General features: G+C 65.8%; 3 protein-coding genes across 3 annotated transcripts in view; all 3 read right to left on the bottom strand.

Moving 5' to 3' along the window:
• Positions 1 to 5,087, bottom strand: part of MNEG_4268 (hypothetical protein) — a gene marked incomplete at both ends in the record, with an annotated part of 5,987 nt that extends 900 nt beyond the window's left edge. The window contains 12 exons of the mRNA XM_014047256.1: positions 962 to 1,105; positions 1,517 to 1,538; positions 1,939 to 2,060; positions 2,315 to 2,386; positions 2,642 to 2,713; positions 2,945 to 3,052; positions 3,318 to 3,375; positions 3,635 to 3,712; positions 4,014 to 4,079; positions 4,332 to 4,396; positions 4,665 to 4,752; positions 4,959 to 5,087. Of these exons, the coding sequence (XP_013902710.1) occupies positions 962 to 1,105; positions 1,517 to 1,538; positions 1,939 to 2,060; positions 2,315 to 2,386; positions 2,642 to 2,713; positions 2,945 to 3,052; positions 3,318 to 3,375; positions 3,635 to 3,712; positions 4,014 to 4,079; positions 4,332 to 4,396; positions 4,665 to 4,752; positions 4,959 to 5,087 (1,024 nt within the window). The remainder of the gene's footprint in view (positions 1 to 961; positions 1,106 to 1,516; positions 1,539 to 1,938; positions 2,061 to 2,314; positions 2,387 to 2,641; positions 2,714 to 2,944; positions 3,053 to 3,317; positions 3,376 to 3,634; positions 3,713 to 4,013; positions 4,080 to 4,331; positions 4,397 to 4,664; positions 4,753 to 4,958) is intronic.
• A 3,213-nt stretch (positions 5,088 to 8,300) lies between these two features.
• Positions 8,301 to 10,227, bottom strand: MNEG_4267 (hypothetical protein; the record flags this gene model as incomplete). The annotated part of the gene is made up of 2 exons (XM_014047255.1): positions 8,301 to 8,831; positions 9,031 to 10,227. The coding sequence occupies 2 exons, from the start codon at positions 10,225 to 10,227 to the stop codon at positions 8,301 to 8,303; spliced, it is 1,728 nt and encodes a 575-aa protein (XP_013902709.1).
• A 6,744-nt stretch (positions 10,228 to 16,971) lies between these two features.
• MNEG_4266 (hypothetical protein) lies at positions 16,972 to 17,391 on the bottom strand (the record flags this gene model as incomplete). The annotated part of the gene is made up of 2 exons (XM_014047254.1): positions 16,972 to 17,101; positions 17,321 to 17,391. 2 exons carry the CDS (start codon positions 17,389 to 17,391, stop codon positions 16,972 to 16,974), a joined length of 201 nt encoding a protein of 66 aa, XP_013902708.1.
• Between the last annotated feature and the right edge of the window lie 48 nt (positions 17,392 to 17,439).

Raw genomic sequence — 17,439 nt, 5'->3', positions numbered from 1 at the left:
CGCGGGGGCCCCCGCCTCCCGGACGATTCTGGCAGCCAGGGCGGGGCCCAGGTGGCGCACGACAGAGTCGGTGAGGGGCGCGCCCATCGACGAAACGACCTGGAAGTGGGGACACATGGTTGACAGTGCAGATTGTTGCAGAAAAGAGATAGTTGCCGCAGATGAGGCGACTGAGGTAGGTGCCAATGTCTGGAACGCAGAGCGAGGTGGCGGTCTGCCAGGCGGTCCCCCAACGAGGGTCGAAGGGCGTCTCATACCGTGCAACTTCTTGGAATCCCTCAACACGCATAAGACAGACGACCCATCAAAGCGCTGGCCACAACGAGATGCGCGCGACAGTCGCGGCTAGGCCACAAGAGTCCTCTGCACTCAACCCTACAGCACAACACGGCCCAGTGCAAAAACAATCGCAGTCATCCCTCATCAGTGCACTTGCCAGTCAGCGCACGGCGCGTTCCAACAGTCCCAACCCGCAGACGCACCTCAGCAGACAATTTGGGGCCCATGTCCCTGACCAGCCGCCCAGTCGTCTCCCCACCCATGCTCTTCACCAGTGCCCCGGTCGCCGCGCCGCCCATGCCCGAGACGACCCTCGCCGTCGCGGGGCCGCGCATCACACCGACAAGAGCGGCGATCTGCGGGGTGCCGGCCGCTGACACGATGTCGGCGGTTGTGGGAGCCAGGATACCCTCCCCCGCGAGGCGGCCTGACAGGGATTGGAATGCGGCGATGTGAGGTCGCTGCGTTGGTGATTGTATGGTGATCAATATTGTCAAGGCCACCGCGAAACTTGGAATAAGGGTGGTTGGCAGCCACGGAGAACAGGAAAAATGAGGGCTCTGGGCCCATCACTGACAGGGCATGAACCCAGCCACGCTCATGGACAAAACCCACCATAACCTCCAAAAAGCTGCACTAAGCACCCACTGAACAGGCTTGGCGACGCATTCCAAGCGCGCACCCGTGAACTCTGGCCCCAGGGCATTCACGATCTCTGCAGTGAGCTCCGGCCCAAACGCCATCACCAGGTCGCCAGTCAGAGGGCCCCCAAACGTGCCGACCAGCTCGCCGGTGCCGGGGATGCGCAGGGAGTGCACAATGGACGCTGTTTGGGGCAGTCCGAGGGAGGGGAAGCAGAGAAGGGGCCAGTCAGAGTGATGACAGGCAGATCTGATTCAGACTTGCATCAGCAAGCGTGAATCTGTGCCCAGGCGCACGGTTAAACGTCAAATTTCTGCAGTATGCGCCGCCTCTTGAAAGCCGTCCCTTCACAACAGAATGGACAGCGTGCGGATGGTGCGCGCACAGTGACTGCTGACACATGGCTGAGAAAAACATGTGATAATTTGCGCGAGTCCAATCTTGCTCCAACCTGCACCACGTCATCCTTCGCAGTAATTCAGGGCCCCACAACGCATACGGGGAGCCGACAGAGCAATTCACACCTATCAGAACAGACAAGAGCACAACAACAGACAAGAGCACGAGGCAGATCGGCAAGGGCGCAGCCACCCACATGTCAGCTTGGGGCCCATGTGCTGTGTGAGGCAAAGGGCAGGTGGCAGGTGGGGCAGGGAGGCGCGCTTTGAGCTAGCGTGCAAGTGCATGGTCCACTGTGCAGCAGAGCATCTGTCAGTCGTGCACCACACAATCCCATGTATGCAGCTGGACGGCTGGCTGAAATGGGAACCGCTGGGCCTGCTTCTCCAACAGTTCTAGTATCTTCTGAGTAATCAATTCGGTGTGTATGCATGACGCCACCCTCGGCTGGCGTCAGCCCTACGCTCACAGGCATGTTTTGGAGTCCAAGATATCAGACTGCCACATGCCCAATAACCCCCCTGGAACCCCTCCACCCAATTTGTTTGCCCAGCCCTCTCCATGCCCGTCCCCGCAGGCGCGAACAGATGTGCACGCGCACAAACACCACCTCCACACCTGCACCAGGTCGGCCGTCAGCTGCGGGCCCATTGACGCGACAATGCGCCGCGTCAGTGGCGACCCCATTGTGGCCACCAGGTGCGCGGTGGCCGGGCCCCCCAGGCTCGCCACGATGTCGGCTGCAGGGGCGGCACACAAAATACAACCATATATTATCGAGGTTGCGAAGTCACCATGAGTGGCAAAGCACGGCTACCCAGGGTGCCCCATGCTTGTGACAGCATAAAGTGGCAATTGCAAGGTTGCTTGCAGGAGACGACGGCAGCTGTCTAGCTCTCAGAGCTGTCATGGCGCGAGATTCTCAACAACTCAGCATAGCTGAGGCTGACGGATGAGAGGGCACAGCCCTTCGTGCGTCCCTCGGCAGACGCACCTGTGAGCGGCGCGCCGAAAGCAGAGACCAGCTGCGCCGTGAAGGGGCCGTCAAACGCCACCACCAGGTCGCCTGGTTGCAAGGGGGGGTACATTGGTAAGTGGTGTATCTATGGATATGCGGAAAACGACTCCGAATCGCCCAATGCTCTCAACAAAGTGGGGATTTTATGTGAGAGGAGAAGGGAGGGTGGCACCTGGGGCAACCAGACACCACTGGCAGGCAACCGGCGGCCTAGAGTTGTGAGCGGCCGCTGTGTCGCAAGCCCAGCACCAGCACCAACCGCTCGCTTCGCGGCGATTCGCCCCGCTCGCGCGCGGCGCGCACCTGTCAGCTTGGGGCCCATGCTCTTAACGATGTCAGCTGTCAGGTCAGGCCCAAAGTCAGCCACCAGGGCGCCTGCCAGCAGGGGGCGGTTGCAAGCCGTACGTAAGCTGTCGCCGTGAAGGCGGCGCCGAAATCAGCCACATACAACCAACCACACCACCGCCCAGAACACGAACTACATCAAGGCAGCCCAAACGGTGCACAACCAAGCCACCTGATGCAGCTCCTGAAAAACATTCCCCGGCGCCACTGTCTGCTTGCAGCTGCAACTAGCTGCACATACGTGCAAGCCGGAGCCCTCACCAGTCAGCTCGGGGCCAAAGTGGGACACCAGGATGCGGGTTGTCTGCACACCGAACGCCTCCACCAGGTCTGCCGTGAAGCTGGGGCCAAACTCCCTGACCAAATCACCTGGCGGGTGCGAGAGGCACGCCGGGCGGCTTGTGAGTAGCGCACAGGGTTGTTCGCAGGCAAGGGGGAGCGGCAATGCTCAAAGTGCAGCTGCCAAGCAGCAGGTCGCTAGTCGTAACTCGTGTCAGCTGCGCAGGAGCAGCCACGACGCCAGGCGGCAAGTGAGCATCTTCAGACCCACAGCTCAGCCCTCGGACGCTCAGGCGGGTGAAGGACGCGCTCAGGTGCGGGTGCCTGCGGGCCCAGAGGGCGCCAGAGCGCTCACCAGTGAACTCTGGCCCCAGGCCCCTCACAATCTCCTCGACAGTGTCTGGGCCAAGGTTCTGGAAAAGGCATGGAGCGGGGTGTAATGGTGAGGCAGACAAGTGGGAGGCAACCCTCAAGGTGGTCTAGTCCAGAATATGCTGCCATGCAGTTCTCATGGGTCAAGCAATTGGTGAACGCGCGACAAACATTACGAAGGAGGAGGAGACTTATACTAAGTTTCACCATCAAGGGTGCACATACATGCGGAAAAGGATGGGAAGCAGTATGGCAGCTGTGCAACTCGCAATTGCATGACCCAGCGATTGCATGATCCACCTTAACAATGTCTGCAGTAAGGGGCGCCTCCAGGCCCTTGACCGTGTCCGCCGTCACCCCGGGCCCCATGTCAGTCACCTGACGACCGGCGGAGTCACCCATTGGTACGTGGTTGGCAGGTGTCAAGAGGGTGGGGCGCATCTGGACTGCTAAAAGTGCATCAAAACTGGCCCACCAGCAACAACATGTCAAATCCGCTAAGCCACAGGTGCCCAGCAAGGATGCACCAAACAGGGCCTATTCTGTACTTGCGCGTTGGCGGCTGTACGGCCAACACTGTTGGCACCCGCAGCCCTGACGAGCATGTCTGGCCCGCCCAAGACCCAGCTGTTCGACCTGGCAGGAGATCACCCCATCCCTGCCTGGCCGGCGGACGCACCAGCTGGGCGGTGCCGTCGCCGCCGAGGCGCCCGGCCAGCCCCGCGGTCTTCTGGGCCGACAGCCCCTGCAAGTGTGGGTGCATGAACGAAATCAGCGATGGTGTTTCCCCGAATTATTGTTGATCGACCTTCAGAAATGTACATGCACAGATCTTTGGAGTGAGGCTTGATCTGACGCGTGGCGGCGTGCAGACTGGGCCCCATTGCCAAGTTGGCAGGAGCGCCGTCCGGCCGGGGCAACGCAGGCACAGGCGCTGGGTGGTGGCATTGCCCCGCCCCCCACAGGTGACTCTCAGCTTCCGCCCGCGGTCACGCACCTCCACAAGAGGGCGCGTCTTGGACGGCCCCAGCTCAGCCGCAGTGTCGGCCGTCGTCTCCATGCCTGCGCCAGCCGGCAGCGGCGAGGGCGGCGAAAGGTGGAGGCAAAACAAGTGCGCGAGCGAGCGAGCGAGCGCGGGGTGCGTGTAGGTGTGCTTGACACATGGGCGGGGATGCTTGATGCTGCACACGAGCCATGCTTGCGGCGACAAGTGGCAACGGAAAGGGGTGTCGCAAGCGCCGCGGAGGACCTGCATGTTGGTGGGGTGCATGCCGCACGTGCACCCGCTCAAGAACGGTGAGCGCCCCTGATCGCGTGAAGCGTCACTCACCCAGGAGGTTGACAATCTTGCTCGTCAGCCTGGGCCCCAGCACGCCCACGAGGCGCCCCACGGTGCCCGGCCGCAGCGTCGACACGACCTGCGGGCCGGGGCGGCGCGGTCAACGGCGGTCAATAATCGAGACCCGCGCCGACCGTGGTGTTTGCCGGCGCACGATTGCCTCGGTAAAAGTCATTTGTCCATAGCCCACAAGAAGCATGCGTGCACATCCATAGAGTTCAAAAGAAGAACGTAGACGAAAAATCAGGTGCACGACCTGGCTCCTGGCCGCCTCAGCTCGCTCACCACATTGGTGGCCCTCGGTATCGTCCCCGTGCGCCGCTCAGGCGGCCTCTGCGGCCACTCTCCAGCCTGATTCCCGGCCCCGGCCCCGCCCTCGGCGCCGCCGTCGTTGGGCGCGAGACGCTGCTGCATCCCGTCCTGCCCCTCTGCCGCCGCCGGCACGCCCGCCGGCCTCCCACGGCCCGCCACGGCGCCCCCCGCCAGGCCGCCGGCGGCAGCTGCTGCAGCCATCCCCGCGGGCCCTGCATGGCCCTCGGTCGGCCTCGCCGCCGGCACGGCCGGCGCCGCCGGCGCCGTCGGCCGCGCTTGCCCCTCCATTGGGGCAGCCAGCCCGCCTGCAGGGCCTGCCCCCGGCCTCGCGTCTGCTGCGGCAAGAGCCGCCGGCGCCGCCAGGCCTTCACGCCCCACAGCCCCTGCCGGCCCGTCAGGCACTGGCATCGGCCCCACCTGCCCCGCCCGCGCCGCCGGCTGTTCCATCAGCCCCGCGAGCCCCCCAGGGCCCGCCACCGGCCTCGCCACCGGCGCAGCAGGCGCCGGCGGCGCAGCCGGCGCCGCCTGCGTGGCCGGCGCGGGCAGCCCCGCGGCCCCCTCTGACGTCCGCACCGCCGGCCGCTCGGCCGGCCTTTCCACATGCCGTTCCACTGGCCTCGCCGCCCGCCTGCCGGCCAGAGCTGCCTGCATAGGTCCCAGTCCCGCCACCGCTTCTGCTGGCTCCGCGGGCGCGGGGGCCGCCGGGGCGGCTGGACGCGCCGACCCTGCCAGCCCTCCCGGCGGCCCCGCTGCGCCTGATGGCGGTGGCGTCGGCGACACCGCAGGCCCTGCTGCTGGCGCCGCTGGCTCTCCCGGCACCGGCGAGCCCGCAAGCCCCCCAGCAGGCCCAGCCGGGCCTGCAAACTCTGCTGGGGCCCCTGTCGGCCCTGCAAGCCCGCCTGCTGGCCCATCAAGCTGCCCCGCCGAACCCGCCGCGGGCCCCGCCGGCCCCGCGGCATTTGCGGCAGGCAGCGGGTGTTGCTTGATCCTGTTCACGGCGGCCTGCTCGGCCGCGGCGACAGCTGAGTGAGGGCTCCGCGCGCCGGCGTGCTCGCCCAAAGGGGCGGGCGCCGCCGCAGCGGCCGCAGGCGTCGCGGGCGCGAGGGGGCTGGTCGCGCCGGTCATGTCGGGGGGCAGGACAATCTCCTGAGTCGAGGGATGGAGGCACGCGCACACAGGCAGTTGGTGCAAGGCTGAGGGCTCGCGGGGCAGTGGGGGCGTCATCAGCAGCAGGCCAACAGACCAATTGTCCTACGCGACAAAGGCAGGTGCGAGCGCCGCGAGGCGTGCGCATGCCGTGCCTGCTGTTTGGCCGGCTTGGCCAGCTTATTATAGTCTGCAATCATCTCCGAAGGTATAGCGATTGGAGCCATGGCCCTTGCACGCGGAACAGCCGCTCTGAAGATCGGGGCTGGGCGCGATAGCTGTGCAAGAGAGGTCGCCACGACGTTATTGACGTGTTATTTGCATTCTATATTTGAGCAAATCCTCGGCAGCAGCAGGGCTGTGGGCTTTGCTGGGGCAGAGCGCGCCTTCGGCTTCCGATCCCGGTGATGTCACAATGACCTGGCGGCCGCCACGGGACGATGACATGGCGCGCTGCTGATGCAGCATTGGCAGGGTGACCCTGGAGCTTCGCTCTGGTCAAGTATATTTACTGCGAGCCTCTTTCTCTTGTGCAAGGCGGGATGGTCGCCATTGGCTGTGATAAGCCTACGACGGCTGCCCGATGCGCGCAAGCCTAAGGGTTTGCGCAGGGCTCGCCACAGGGCGAGGCGCCAATCAATACATTTGTGAGGATTACGCACGCACGCCCGCATGCACGCTCGCGGCACAATAGAGGTCCAAGACGGGCCGCATTGAGGGGTGGGTGGGTGGTTGGAAATAGCCCTGGCAGAGGGGGGTCTGGACAGCCAGGGGGTGCGCCTTGCCTTGATGGCCCCCACACGTTCAACCCAAGCAATTTAACCGTCCGTGCCCGCGCCGCCGCTCGCCGCGCGTGCCGCGTCGTGATGCCAGCAGGAGAGCTTGGTGCTGAGCCGCTGCCAAAGTGCGGCTTGCTGCCGACAGCTGGGGCGTGATGCGGCTCCCATGCATGAAGCTGCCATTATGCAAGCCAGGCACGTGCGTGCATGCGTGTGTGCTGTGCGTGCCTGTTGTGGCGTGTATGTATACAATGCCTCAGGGCGCCGGCCCTGCAGGGTGTCGCGAAACCCCCGCTGGGTCTGCGGCGTGGAGACCGGGCGCACCGCCGTGGCGAGCTCGGCTGCGCTCGCGCGCTCGACGTGCTCTGCGGGTCGCAAGTTGCTGCAGCGCCTAGTGTGACGCGGCCTCGTGGTGGCGCGTATCTAATCAATCAGATCAGATCAGGTTGGATGAGATCGGTGCAGTGCCGGCCCAGCGGCGGGCCCCGATGAGCCTGCGGTGGCTGTCAATAAAGGTGCAAGGTGTGCATGGTGGCTGTTCAAAGGTGCAGTGTTGACTCGCCTCTTGACCCATCAGAAATAAGAACCGTGCCAGAAGTCAGCAGGGCGAGGCCGGCGAGAGGATGCTCCGCCTTGGACGCGTGCGTTGGAAGGGAGCAGGGGCGCGCGCCTGCCGGCAGCGGTTGAATCAGGGGGAAAGAAGGGGCGCATGCGACATGCGCGTGCGGCTTGCGAGCTCGGCCGCGCGGCGTGGCCCTCCGGATGGTGGTGCGGGGTTGGCAATTGCCGTGAGGCTTGCGGCAACCGAGGGCGCCTGCCCAAAGGGGGCCCCACGAAAGGCTCCCAAGTGCACGTGTCATTTCTTCAAGGTGCAAGGGCGGGGGGGGGGGGGCGCCGTGTGCAGCTGCACCCGCAGCCGGTGCGCGCTGCCCGACGGCTCGGGCTTGTGCAAGCCAATTAAGGGTGCGGGTGGCAACCGCACGGGTAGTGTCGTGGCCACATGGGCCGGCAGTCTTGCTGGGGGTGGGGATGCCCCTGGCGGCCCGCGACGCTGCTACATGCGGCGCCGACGCGGCCGGGAAAGCAGCGCCGCCGCCCCGCTGGTGATCGGGCGCACAGGCGCGCGTGCACGCTCGTGGGTTAGGGGGCGCACAGGCGCGATGGGCCGCCGCAGGCCGGGCATTGGCCCGGCCGCCGCCGGGCCGGGCCGCTGGCGGGCAAGGCCAGGCTCGTTCGATCAATGGATGGCTCCGGCGCAGGGCGGGGCCAAATATGCTGCGGCCGGCGCCCTGACGGGCGCGAATTGGCCAGCGCCTGCCGCAGACGGCAGCGGCATGCAGTGCGCGTGTGCTGCGCATTTGGTTGTGAAGTGGTGAAGACGGTGAGCGCGTCACATAGGGGGTGGCGTCCTTGCATTGGAGCCTCCGTCGCTAGCGGCGGCCCCGGCGGCCGCAGCGAGCAGCTGCTGTGCAGCCGCCGCCATCGCCGCCTGCTGCTCCAGCCCCGGCGGCGGCCGCGCCGCCGCGCCGGCCAACTGCTTCCCTGCCGGCCCTGCGAGTGCGAGCCCGCCGGCGGGCGGTAGCAGCCCCGCCATGCTTATGCCCTGTGCGCGCTGCTGCTGCTGCTGCTGCTGCTGCTGCTGCTGCTGTTGCATGGCGAGCTCCCGCAGCGGCCCCCGGGCCCCCGCCGGCGCCCCGCCCGCCGCGCCGGCGCCGCCAGCTGGCGCCGCCGCGGGCTTGCTGGTGCCCTGCGCCTCGTATTGCACGGTCAGCCCGTCGCCGTCCTTAGTCAGCCCCTCGATCACGGCGCCGTGCATCCAGTGGATAGCGGTGGCGGCCTCCTCGGGGGTCGAGAAGGACAGGAAGCCAAACTCGCGGTTGATCTTCTTGCCCTTGCCGCGCATCTTGGTGTTCCACATGATCTGGGGTTGTGGGTGCAATCGATCGCGTTACGACGAGTGATGTCATGTCCGCGGCTTGAGATACTCCCTGAAGCTCAGGAGCCCCAGCCGTGGCGCTCCAGGGCTGCGGTCCCCTCGGCCCCGCATTTGGGAGATCAAAACCCCCATTTAACCGCCCTCACCCTCGCCCCCAAAACAAGAACAGCAACCGGCTGCGCACCTGCACGTCGATGACGGTGCCAAACTGCTCGAAGCTCTGACTCAGCATGTCCTCGTCCACCCACCACGCCAGGTTGCCGATAAACACACGGCGGTAGTCCGGCGCCTCGTCCCACAGCTGCAGCGGCGCCGACACACAGCTGCCGCTCTGCCTCTCCGCTGGGCCGCCGGCGACGAGGCCCCGGTCAAACGATCGCCGCCCGTGCGCGTCGCGCACGCCCGCGCCGACGTCGCTCTGGCGGCCGGCGCGGCGGCCGCCGGGCCCGCCGACGCCGGGCAGGGGCGCGCTCAGGCTGCCGCGGCTTGGCCGCGCGCCTGCGGCGGCCGTGGACAGAAGGGCCTGATACTGCTGCTGCTGCTGCTGCTGCTGCTGCTGCTGTTGCTGCCCCACGCCTGCCACGGCCTGCAGCGCTTGCCACGCGCCTGCATGGTGCTCGTGCTGCGCCACAGCGGCCGCCGCCGCGGCCTGGGCGGCCTGCGCGGCCAGCAGCTGCAACTGCAGCTGCTGCTGCGCCGCGAGCGCGCCGGCCTGCTGCTGTTGCTGTTGGTGGTGGTGGAGGAGGGCGGCTTGATACGCATGCTGGAAGACCGAACCCTGTCCCAGTGCCGCGCCCTGCATGGCGTGCGCGTGAGCGTAGCCTGTCATCGCATCGGCCAGCGCGCTGCCCCCAGCCGCCTGCGCCTGAAGGGCCTGCATAGCAGCAGCGGTCGCGGCGGCCGCCTGCCAATCCGTGGCCGCGGACTCGCAGCCGCTGCCGGCGGCACCAATGCCAAGGGATTGCATCGCAGCCAGCAAGCCTTGCTGTCGGGCGTCCTCATACAAGGCGCTGGGGCCGGTGCCGAACGGGGCTCCAAACTGCTGCCATCCCGCCGCCTGCTGCAGTAGCTCCTGCGCTTGAAGCAGTGCCGGGCTGCCGCCGCCGCCGCCGGTCAAACCCTGGTCAAAGCGGCCGCCATGCGGCTCCACTTCGGCGTCGAGCGCGCTCGCTGCAAAGGATGGCGCCGAAATACGGCGCTGCTTCTGCGGCGGCAGCGGCGGGCCGCCGGGCGCGGCCGCAGCCGGGCTGAGCGGAGCGCCGTAGCCAAGCGGCCGAGGTGCGAGGCCCGAGGAGCCGAACGACAGGTGGGCGCCGAGGGCGCTCGTGCCGTGCACGCTGGGGATGCCGGCGCCATCGATGCTGTAGCCGCGAGGCCGCATGCCCGGCAGGCCCGACGAGAGCGGGCCCCGCTGGCCGGCAGCAGCAGCTGCTGCTGCTGCAGAGGTGGCTGCAGCTGCGGCCGAGGGGCCAAACGGTGGCATCCCTGGTGTGGTGAGGCCGGGGCTGTCACGAGTCAGGTCGCCGGGGGCAACCAAGAAGCCCGGGCCGGCCGCGGCGCCCCCATGCCCGCTGCTCACAAGGCCGGCGCCGGCCCCAAAGGCGCCACTGCGTACGCCGCCGCCGCCTGCGCCGCTGCCGCCTGCTGCCTCGCCGGGCCCAAAGGCTGCGTATGCTGGGGCGGCTGCCAGCAAGGTCAGCCTCTCTCCACGCACTGGGACGGTCCCCGCCAGCCCGCCAGGCGCGCTTATGCGCCCAGCCTCGAGGCTGCCTTGCACCATGTCCCACGGCCCACCGCCATCCAGCTCGTCGCCCGCGGCGCCGCCGCCGCTCCCGCTGCCCTCTCCGCTGCCGCCGCGCTCAGCGGCCCCACGGCCGAGCGGCACGAGCCCCAGGCCGGCGGGGCAGCTGTGGCGCGGCCGGGGACCGCTGCTTGCATCTTGAAAGTCCGCGCTGCTGTCAGCGCCACAGCCGCCACCTTCGCTGCTGGCGTGCTCCGTCCCCGTTGCTACCAGCAGGCCTTCTGCTGGCGCCGCGCCGCCGCCGCCGCCGCCGGCGACGATGAAAAACTGCTCGGGCACGCGGAAGGGCGGCGACGCAGCGATCGGCGGCGTCGCTCTGCGTCCCCAAACATTGGGGGGCGGCGTTCCTGAGCGAACTTCTGGTCCGGCCGCAGCAGCATCACCGCTGCTAGAGGGCGCCTGGGCGCCCTCCATAGCGACCCCAGCTCAGGCGGCGCGGCGCTCGACGGCGCCGCTGCGCGCCGGGGATGCCCCAACAAGGGCGACCCTGAACCTTTATCTGATTACCATGAACTGGCCACAAACCTCCTGCGGCCCCCGTGTGGCCGTGGCTGTCGTTCTAGTGGGTGCGAGCGGGAGGGCGGGCTGGTCAGTGCTTGAAGGGTTTTCGTATCGCGTATAACCTAGATGTGCACACGCATGCGCTCACCCGTGTCGTGGTTGAGCCACAACGCCGCGACGATCTGCCCCGCTGACACTACCCTGCAGGCTTCCCGAATCCTCCCCGAAGTGAACAAGGCATGGGCAAACTTGCGCGTGTAATTGGTGCCCGTTTGCGGTGGCATTCAGACGGTCAGCAACAGCGCTGACTACCAGTAAGCCGCGGCCTAGTCGCGCGCAGGTCACATGCACAGCCGGTGGAACGCTCCATTCAGCCACTCTGCACCATATGCATGTGCTAGGCAGGAGACGGTGAGCTGCGTCAACCAGCAGGACCCAAGCGTGACTCCAGCCCCAGACTTGTCAACCAACTCCTCCCAGCTGTGACTGCAGTTGCGCCAGCTGCTAGGCCGCCTGGAGGCAGTAGTGAAGCCGTCTACACCAGCAGCAAACGAACCTGCCGCCCTGGTTGTCATGATGTGTTACATTGTCCTGGCTTGGATGATGACATCAAATTGCCAATTCAGCAAGCTGCAAGGTCGCCCTGGAAGTGAGCACTGCCAGCTCGAGAAGCAGGCTGCAGAAGAGCGGGCGGCGCGGAGCCGGGATGGGGCGCGATGCGGCGCCAGACGCCGAGCGGCCAAGCAGGCCGAGTGAATTGATGAGGTGTTGGTTGTACAATCGTCGGGTGAAGGCGCGCGTGGCACGTGCAGCTGCCAGCACCAAAGCTGGTCCTGTGCGCACATTGGCAGTGGTGGGCGGCAAAAGAACAAACACCAGGGAAAGTACACCGTTTGACCTTCATCCCGCAATCACTGATAATGCGGTGCTTGAAACATGTCATGGGGGCGGGACCAAGGCGAGGGGCAAAGGCGAGCACAAAGGTGCACACCAGTGCCTGCGAAGCGATGGTGAGGAGTCCAGCGCAAGCCAAGCGCCTCCTAGCCGCGTGCGTGGCTGCGCATCGCTCGAACCCTTGCAAGCACGGGCGACGCATGGTGTGGGGAGGTTTTGAATGAGTCGAAGCACGCATCAATCGCCCGCTCGCAGGGCACACAGCGCGGGCAGGCCCCAAGCCCCCAAGGGCGCGCAATCCGCTCGCTCGCCCCCGCCGGCAGCCTCCGCCCCGGCCAGTTCGCCCGCTGCCGCCACTCCGGCGCCCGCGGCGTCAGCGCCGCCGCCCGCGGCAGCGACGAGCTGCTCGTTGAGCTGCCGCAGGGCGGCGATTTCGTTCTGCTGCTCCGTAACCACCCTGCGCAGCTCCTCAGCCTCTGCCCGCATGTTGATCAGGTTCTCCCGCTGCCTCTCGCGGAACCGCCGCTGCGCCGCGCGGTTTTTGTCCCGGACGGCGACAGCCTTTGACACCCCGCCGCCGGCGCCCGCCGGGGGGCCGGATTTGGACGATCGGGCTGCGGACAGGTGGGCGTGCTTGGGGTCGCCCTGGGTGTCGGCCATATGGGTTTCCATCTGATCCAGCTGGGTGTCCTGCGGCAGGCGAGCAGGCGCATGGGGGAGAGGGGGGGAGTCAAGAGTGAAAAAGTGATCTTGGATGACGCTGTCGGGCCGTGCACGCATCCCTGCCAGACTGGCCGCCGCCTTTGCCAGGAGCGTTGCAAACCCCGCATGCAGCGCCTGCACCAGCCCGCCCGCCTGCGCTCTCACCGCTCCGCTGCTGCACGCGCCGCCCTCGTGGGAGCTCATGCGCGACAGGTTGAAAGCTGATGATTGCTGCGGCGGCTGCTGCCGCTGGACCTGCTGCTGCCGCCCTAGCAATTCAAACCGTGCCGCCTCATGCCGCTCCTGTCTCTGCGGCGTGGCCGCGTGCAGCAGCCCTCCCTCATGCTGCAGCTGCAGCAGCAGAGCGCGCGCCGCCTCGAGCAGCACCACATCGTCAAGCTGTGGGTGCTGCTGCTGCGGCGGCGCCGCCGGCGCCACCAAGGCTGCAGGGGCGGCCGGCAGCGGCGGCGGAAGCTGTTGCTGCTGCAGTGGGGGCTGCTGTGGTGGCTGCCGCTGCAGGTGCATCACCACCCGGCCAAGCAGGTCGTCACCGCCGCACGCTGTTGAGAGCGCCCCCAACGTCTCAAACAGCTGCTGCCCGCGGTTGCTGGCCAGCGCAGCCGCAGCTGCGGGCAGCCGCGGCGGCGCGGGCGCTGGCGCTGGCGCAGCGGGCTGCGCATGACGCGCCTGGTCCAGCAGCAGTTGGAGGGCTGCTGCAGTGTCCGGCAGCTGCGGCTGGCGCGGCTGGGGCTGCGCAGTATGTTTGGACAGGAGCAGCGCGAAAAGGCCCTCAGGCGGCGCCAACGCCGGTGCTGTGACGCCAACCTTGCCACACAGCTGGGTGGCACTGTCCATCAGAGCGGACACCCGCGAGTCGGCAGGTGGCCCGGCCGCGAGCGCCTCGAGCTTGCTCATGGCGAACATGGCGAGTTCAGATTCACTGCCCACCAACATCTAGCACATGACCTGCATAGCCGCTGCAGTAGGGCGCAGGGTTTGGTAGTGGGCGCATCAACAGTGAGGTAATCAAGACAGGCTCCCATGTGCGCGTTCTGGAGGCAACCTTTGTCCTAGGCAGCCTAGGCATCGTAAAAGACTGACACCTGTCTGATAGAGGGTGCTCTCATAGTACCCCGCGCTCCGTTGTAACACACTCGGGCCAGCAGCTAGACACACCCGAGCCATGCATCACCTGAGGCCAGTGACTGATCTGTTATGAAGCTTGAGAAATAGAAACAGACCTTGATTAATGGTTTCTCGGGACTCGAGGATGTCGGTGGATGGCCAGGATGGCCACGGACACTGCCTCGTGCCTGAAGAACGGCCCTCTGTTTTGCGAATTAACTCAAAATTATAAACGGCAACCACATGGAGTGGGTGTGCTGGCTGAAGGCCGCGAACGCATCGCGGCGGCGCGAGATTACGAAGTCTTCCCAGCTCATCAGTAGCTAGAGCTTCGTCAAGAGTGACGCGCCCTGGCAGTTCCAAGGAACCTGTGCGGCGTAATGTTGAGGGCGTCCACAGACGACTAGTGTCAGGGAATGCCTCCAAGCCTCTGTATCAGAATACCTTCAGGACCACCGGTCACTGCAACCACACCGCCCTTCCTTCCGCATTCACAGAGCGTTCGCAATGTTGGCACGTTGTCGGTGTTCTCATGATCTCTTACCTACTGCATCAGTCTGTCCAAAGGGCGGTCCAAATTGCATGACGCACACTGCAATATACTGATAACTCCCACACATGAACGCCTCTTACCGCCTGGTGGCGGTTACTGTGCGGCGGTGCAGAGCGTGCTGACCGGCCTTGCTGGCACAAACGTGCCCAGGATATGCACAGAACGGTTGCGCAAGTTTCGTTACACAACACTGGAAAGCCGTTGCAAGAGGGCAGCAGGACTTTGCGATGTCACAACACCGGGCCCTCTGGCACGCTGTCTGGCGCCCGTGTGCCGTGGACGAATGGAATCGCGACGATGCACGGTGACGCGATGCTGATAAGCTTCAGCATGAAGCTGCGGGGTTGCACACTGCGCAGCTGGATGCGTGCTGCAGGCGGCCGCCCTGTGGGGGCCCAGCAGCCGCAGCGGAGCCAGACGACGCAGCACATGCCTGCTGGCTGCCGCCAGCCCGACTGGACAAGTCCGTCCTCTAATTTATTTCAACCGCGCAAACAGCTTGGGGGCCACCTGTGGCGTCGAGGTGGCGGCGTGGCAGTGGGTGGCACGCTCGCTGGCTCAGCGCTGGCAGCAGGGGGACGCTCACGTCATGACCACCTGAGATGACAGGCCTGGTGCATGCCCCAGGGCCCGGCTGGCTTCGGGCGTACCAACCACCCCGTGGCCCTGCTAAGGACAGGATGCAACGCGGCACAGGCTCCCACTGAGGTTGACACTCACGCATTTGTCGACGCACTTCCAGTAGTCAAAGGCCCAGCCGGTGCAGTGCGCCTCGCCCGTGACGTCGCTCTTGATGCGCTCAGCACACGCCTGCAACGGTCAGATTTTACACGTAGTGACGTCAGCGAATCAGGCCGCATGCCAGAAGGAGCTGCAGACGCACAGTTGCTCATAACATGGCAGCAGGACAACCTGATGCTCCAGATGAGGGTGGCCAGTCCAACCGCATGGCGTTCCACAAGGTGGCAGAGCCCAGCGTGGCTGCCATCTGTTGTGCCCTACGTCCCACCTGGTAGTTGTGCCACTCTTTCAGGCACTCCACTTTGCATGCGTCCTCGAGCTGCGGCTTGGGGTCCTCCTCCGTGTACTCCACCCTGCGTGGCGTGACATTTCGCGCCAGGGAGCGTCAGCTGCTGCGTTCCTGCGACCCTGCAGCAGGTGCGGGTCCACGCTGCAGCCAGGACGCCAGCAGCGTGGTCTCAGCACGAATCTCAATCACGTGCGTCAGTCTGATCCTGCAGAGCGTCAGGCTGCAGAAAATCGACGCCCGACGCGATCTCTGGTATGCTGCCGGCCGGCGTGCAGCTGCGCGTGGTTCAGGAAACATCAGCATCAATGACAATGGTGAAGCTCCAGAGCTGAGGCCCTAGAGGGTTTGCTCACATCGTGATCTACGGGGTGCAGCGTCGATGATACACAATCTGGGTCCTACACAGCGATGCTGGCAAGCACGCCTATGCGTCATGAGGCAGCTGCAACGAGGTCTTGCAACGTCGGCATGGCAAGCAGCATGCACTGCAAGTGTCTACTGTTCTGCTCGCTGGTGACGGCGCCCCTGATACAGGAAACGGGACGTCCGCGTGAGGTGCGTTCCGTGTGCTTTGAGGTTTAAAGCAGAATTCATTTAGTGACGCATTGTGCAAGAGTACACACGTATGCACACGTCGGCCCAGAGTGGGGTAGCTGCTGTAGTTGTGCGTTGGCAGGGGCAGCACAGGTGCTTTCTGCTGGAGCCTCCCTGGTGCAAGCACATGTGTGCACGCTCCATCCTTTGCAGGCTGTCCAGCCCACTGCCGACACCAGATTGTCAATCACACTTCTAAGGGCAAGTGAGAAAATGTATGCAGCAGGGGTTCTGGTCGCTTGATTCAGCGTCTCGCAGCTTTGGGGTTTGGGGGTGTGGACACTGTGCCGCCCCGCTTACCCCAGGGTGCTGCAGGTGCATGCAATGCGACCTCTTTGCATGTGAAGCGCGGGCCCAAGCATGCCGCCATGAGGCAGGCGAGCACAAACTACCCGACATTGCCCCGTCAAAACAGCCGTCGGCACTGTGCAACAAAGTCAAATGCGCACGGCCAGCTAGCAAGAGCCGTCGCGGAACTGCAGGCGATCGAGTTGCTGCGTGGCGCAACATGGCTACCAGTCGCAGCTGGTGCAAACGCAGCGCCGGCCTGCTGCCAGGGGACGTGCCATGGCAATGTGCCCCGGCGGTCGCGTGACGTGCAATCCACGTGATCTATAACTCAGTCAATCCCTGCCCGTTGCGCCCCGCCTGCCGATCACAAGCCTGACATGCCCCTTCAGCAGATGCGCCGGTGGCGAACACAGGGCCGGGGGGGCACATGCCCCCTTCGGCACTTCCCAGCCCCGCACAGCCGGCTGGCTTCGCTTGCCACGCGCGGCGAGCATGCCCGGCAGGAGAATCCATGTGCCCGCAGGCCGGCCTTGGGCCCTGACACGGGAGATCGCAGGCGTCGGCCCTCTCATTCAACCGCAAGCCGCGAGCCTCGTCAAGGGCCCGCGCACCTCGCCTCGCGCCGCGGCCGCGGTCACGCGGCCTTGCCCTTGCCCTTGGCGGCGGCGAGCTCCTCCTTGTGCTTGTCCGTGGCCAGGGAATAAAGGTAGGTGCCCGCGATGGCGATGCCGCTGCCCAGCCAGTTCATGAACGACACCGGGTTCCTGTCGGGAGCACGGGGCGCGTTTGTTTGGGGGGCTGGGGGTTAAAGCACGAGCAGGGCGGCACGGAGAAGGGGCGCCGTTGCCACCTGCGCGCGGAGGTGAGGACGCTTGCGCAACACTGCTGCTGAAGGCGCCCCCCCGTCTGTCCGCTGCAAAGAATCTGGTGCCTCAAGCATCGCGTGTGTTCGGGGCGCGGTGAGGGGTGAGGGGGGGGTGCACGCCCTGGCTTGCCCGCGCGGGGCGTGCCTGAAGAACATGACGCTGGAGACAACCACGGCCACGCGCTTCATGGTGTTGCCCACACTGAAGGTCACCGGGGAGATGCCCTGGTCCAGGAC

The sequence above is a fragment of the Monoraphidium neglectum genome, assembly GCF_000611645.1.
Source record: "Monoraphidium neglectum strain SAG 48.87 unplaced genomic scaffold scaffold00584, whole genome shotgun sequence".
NCBI classification, from domain to species: domain Eukaryota; kingdom Viridiplantae; phylum Chlorophyta; class Chlorophyceae; order Sphaeropleales; family Selenastraceae; genus Monoraphidium; species Monoraphidium neglectum.
The sequence above is the reverse complement of the archived record's forward strand: the minus strand, read 5'-3'. Positions and strand labels throughout refer to the sequence as shown.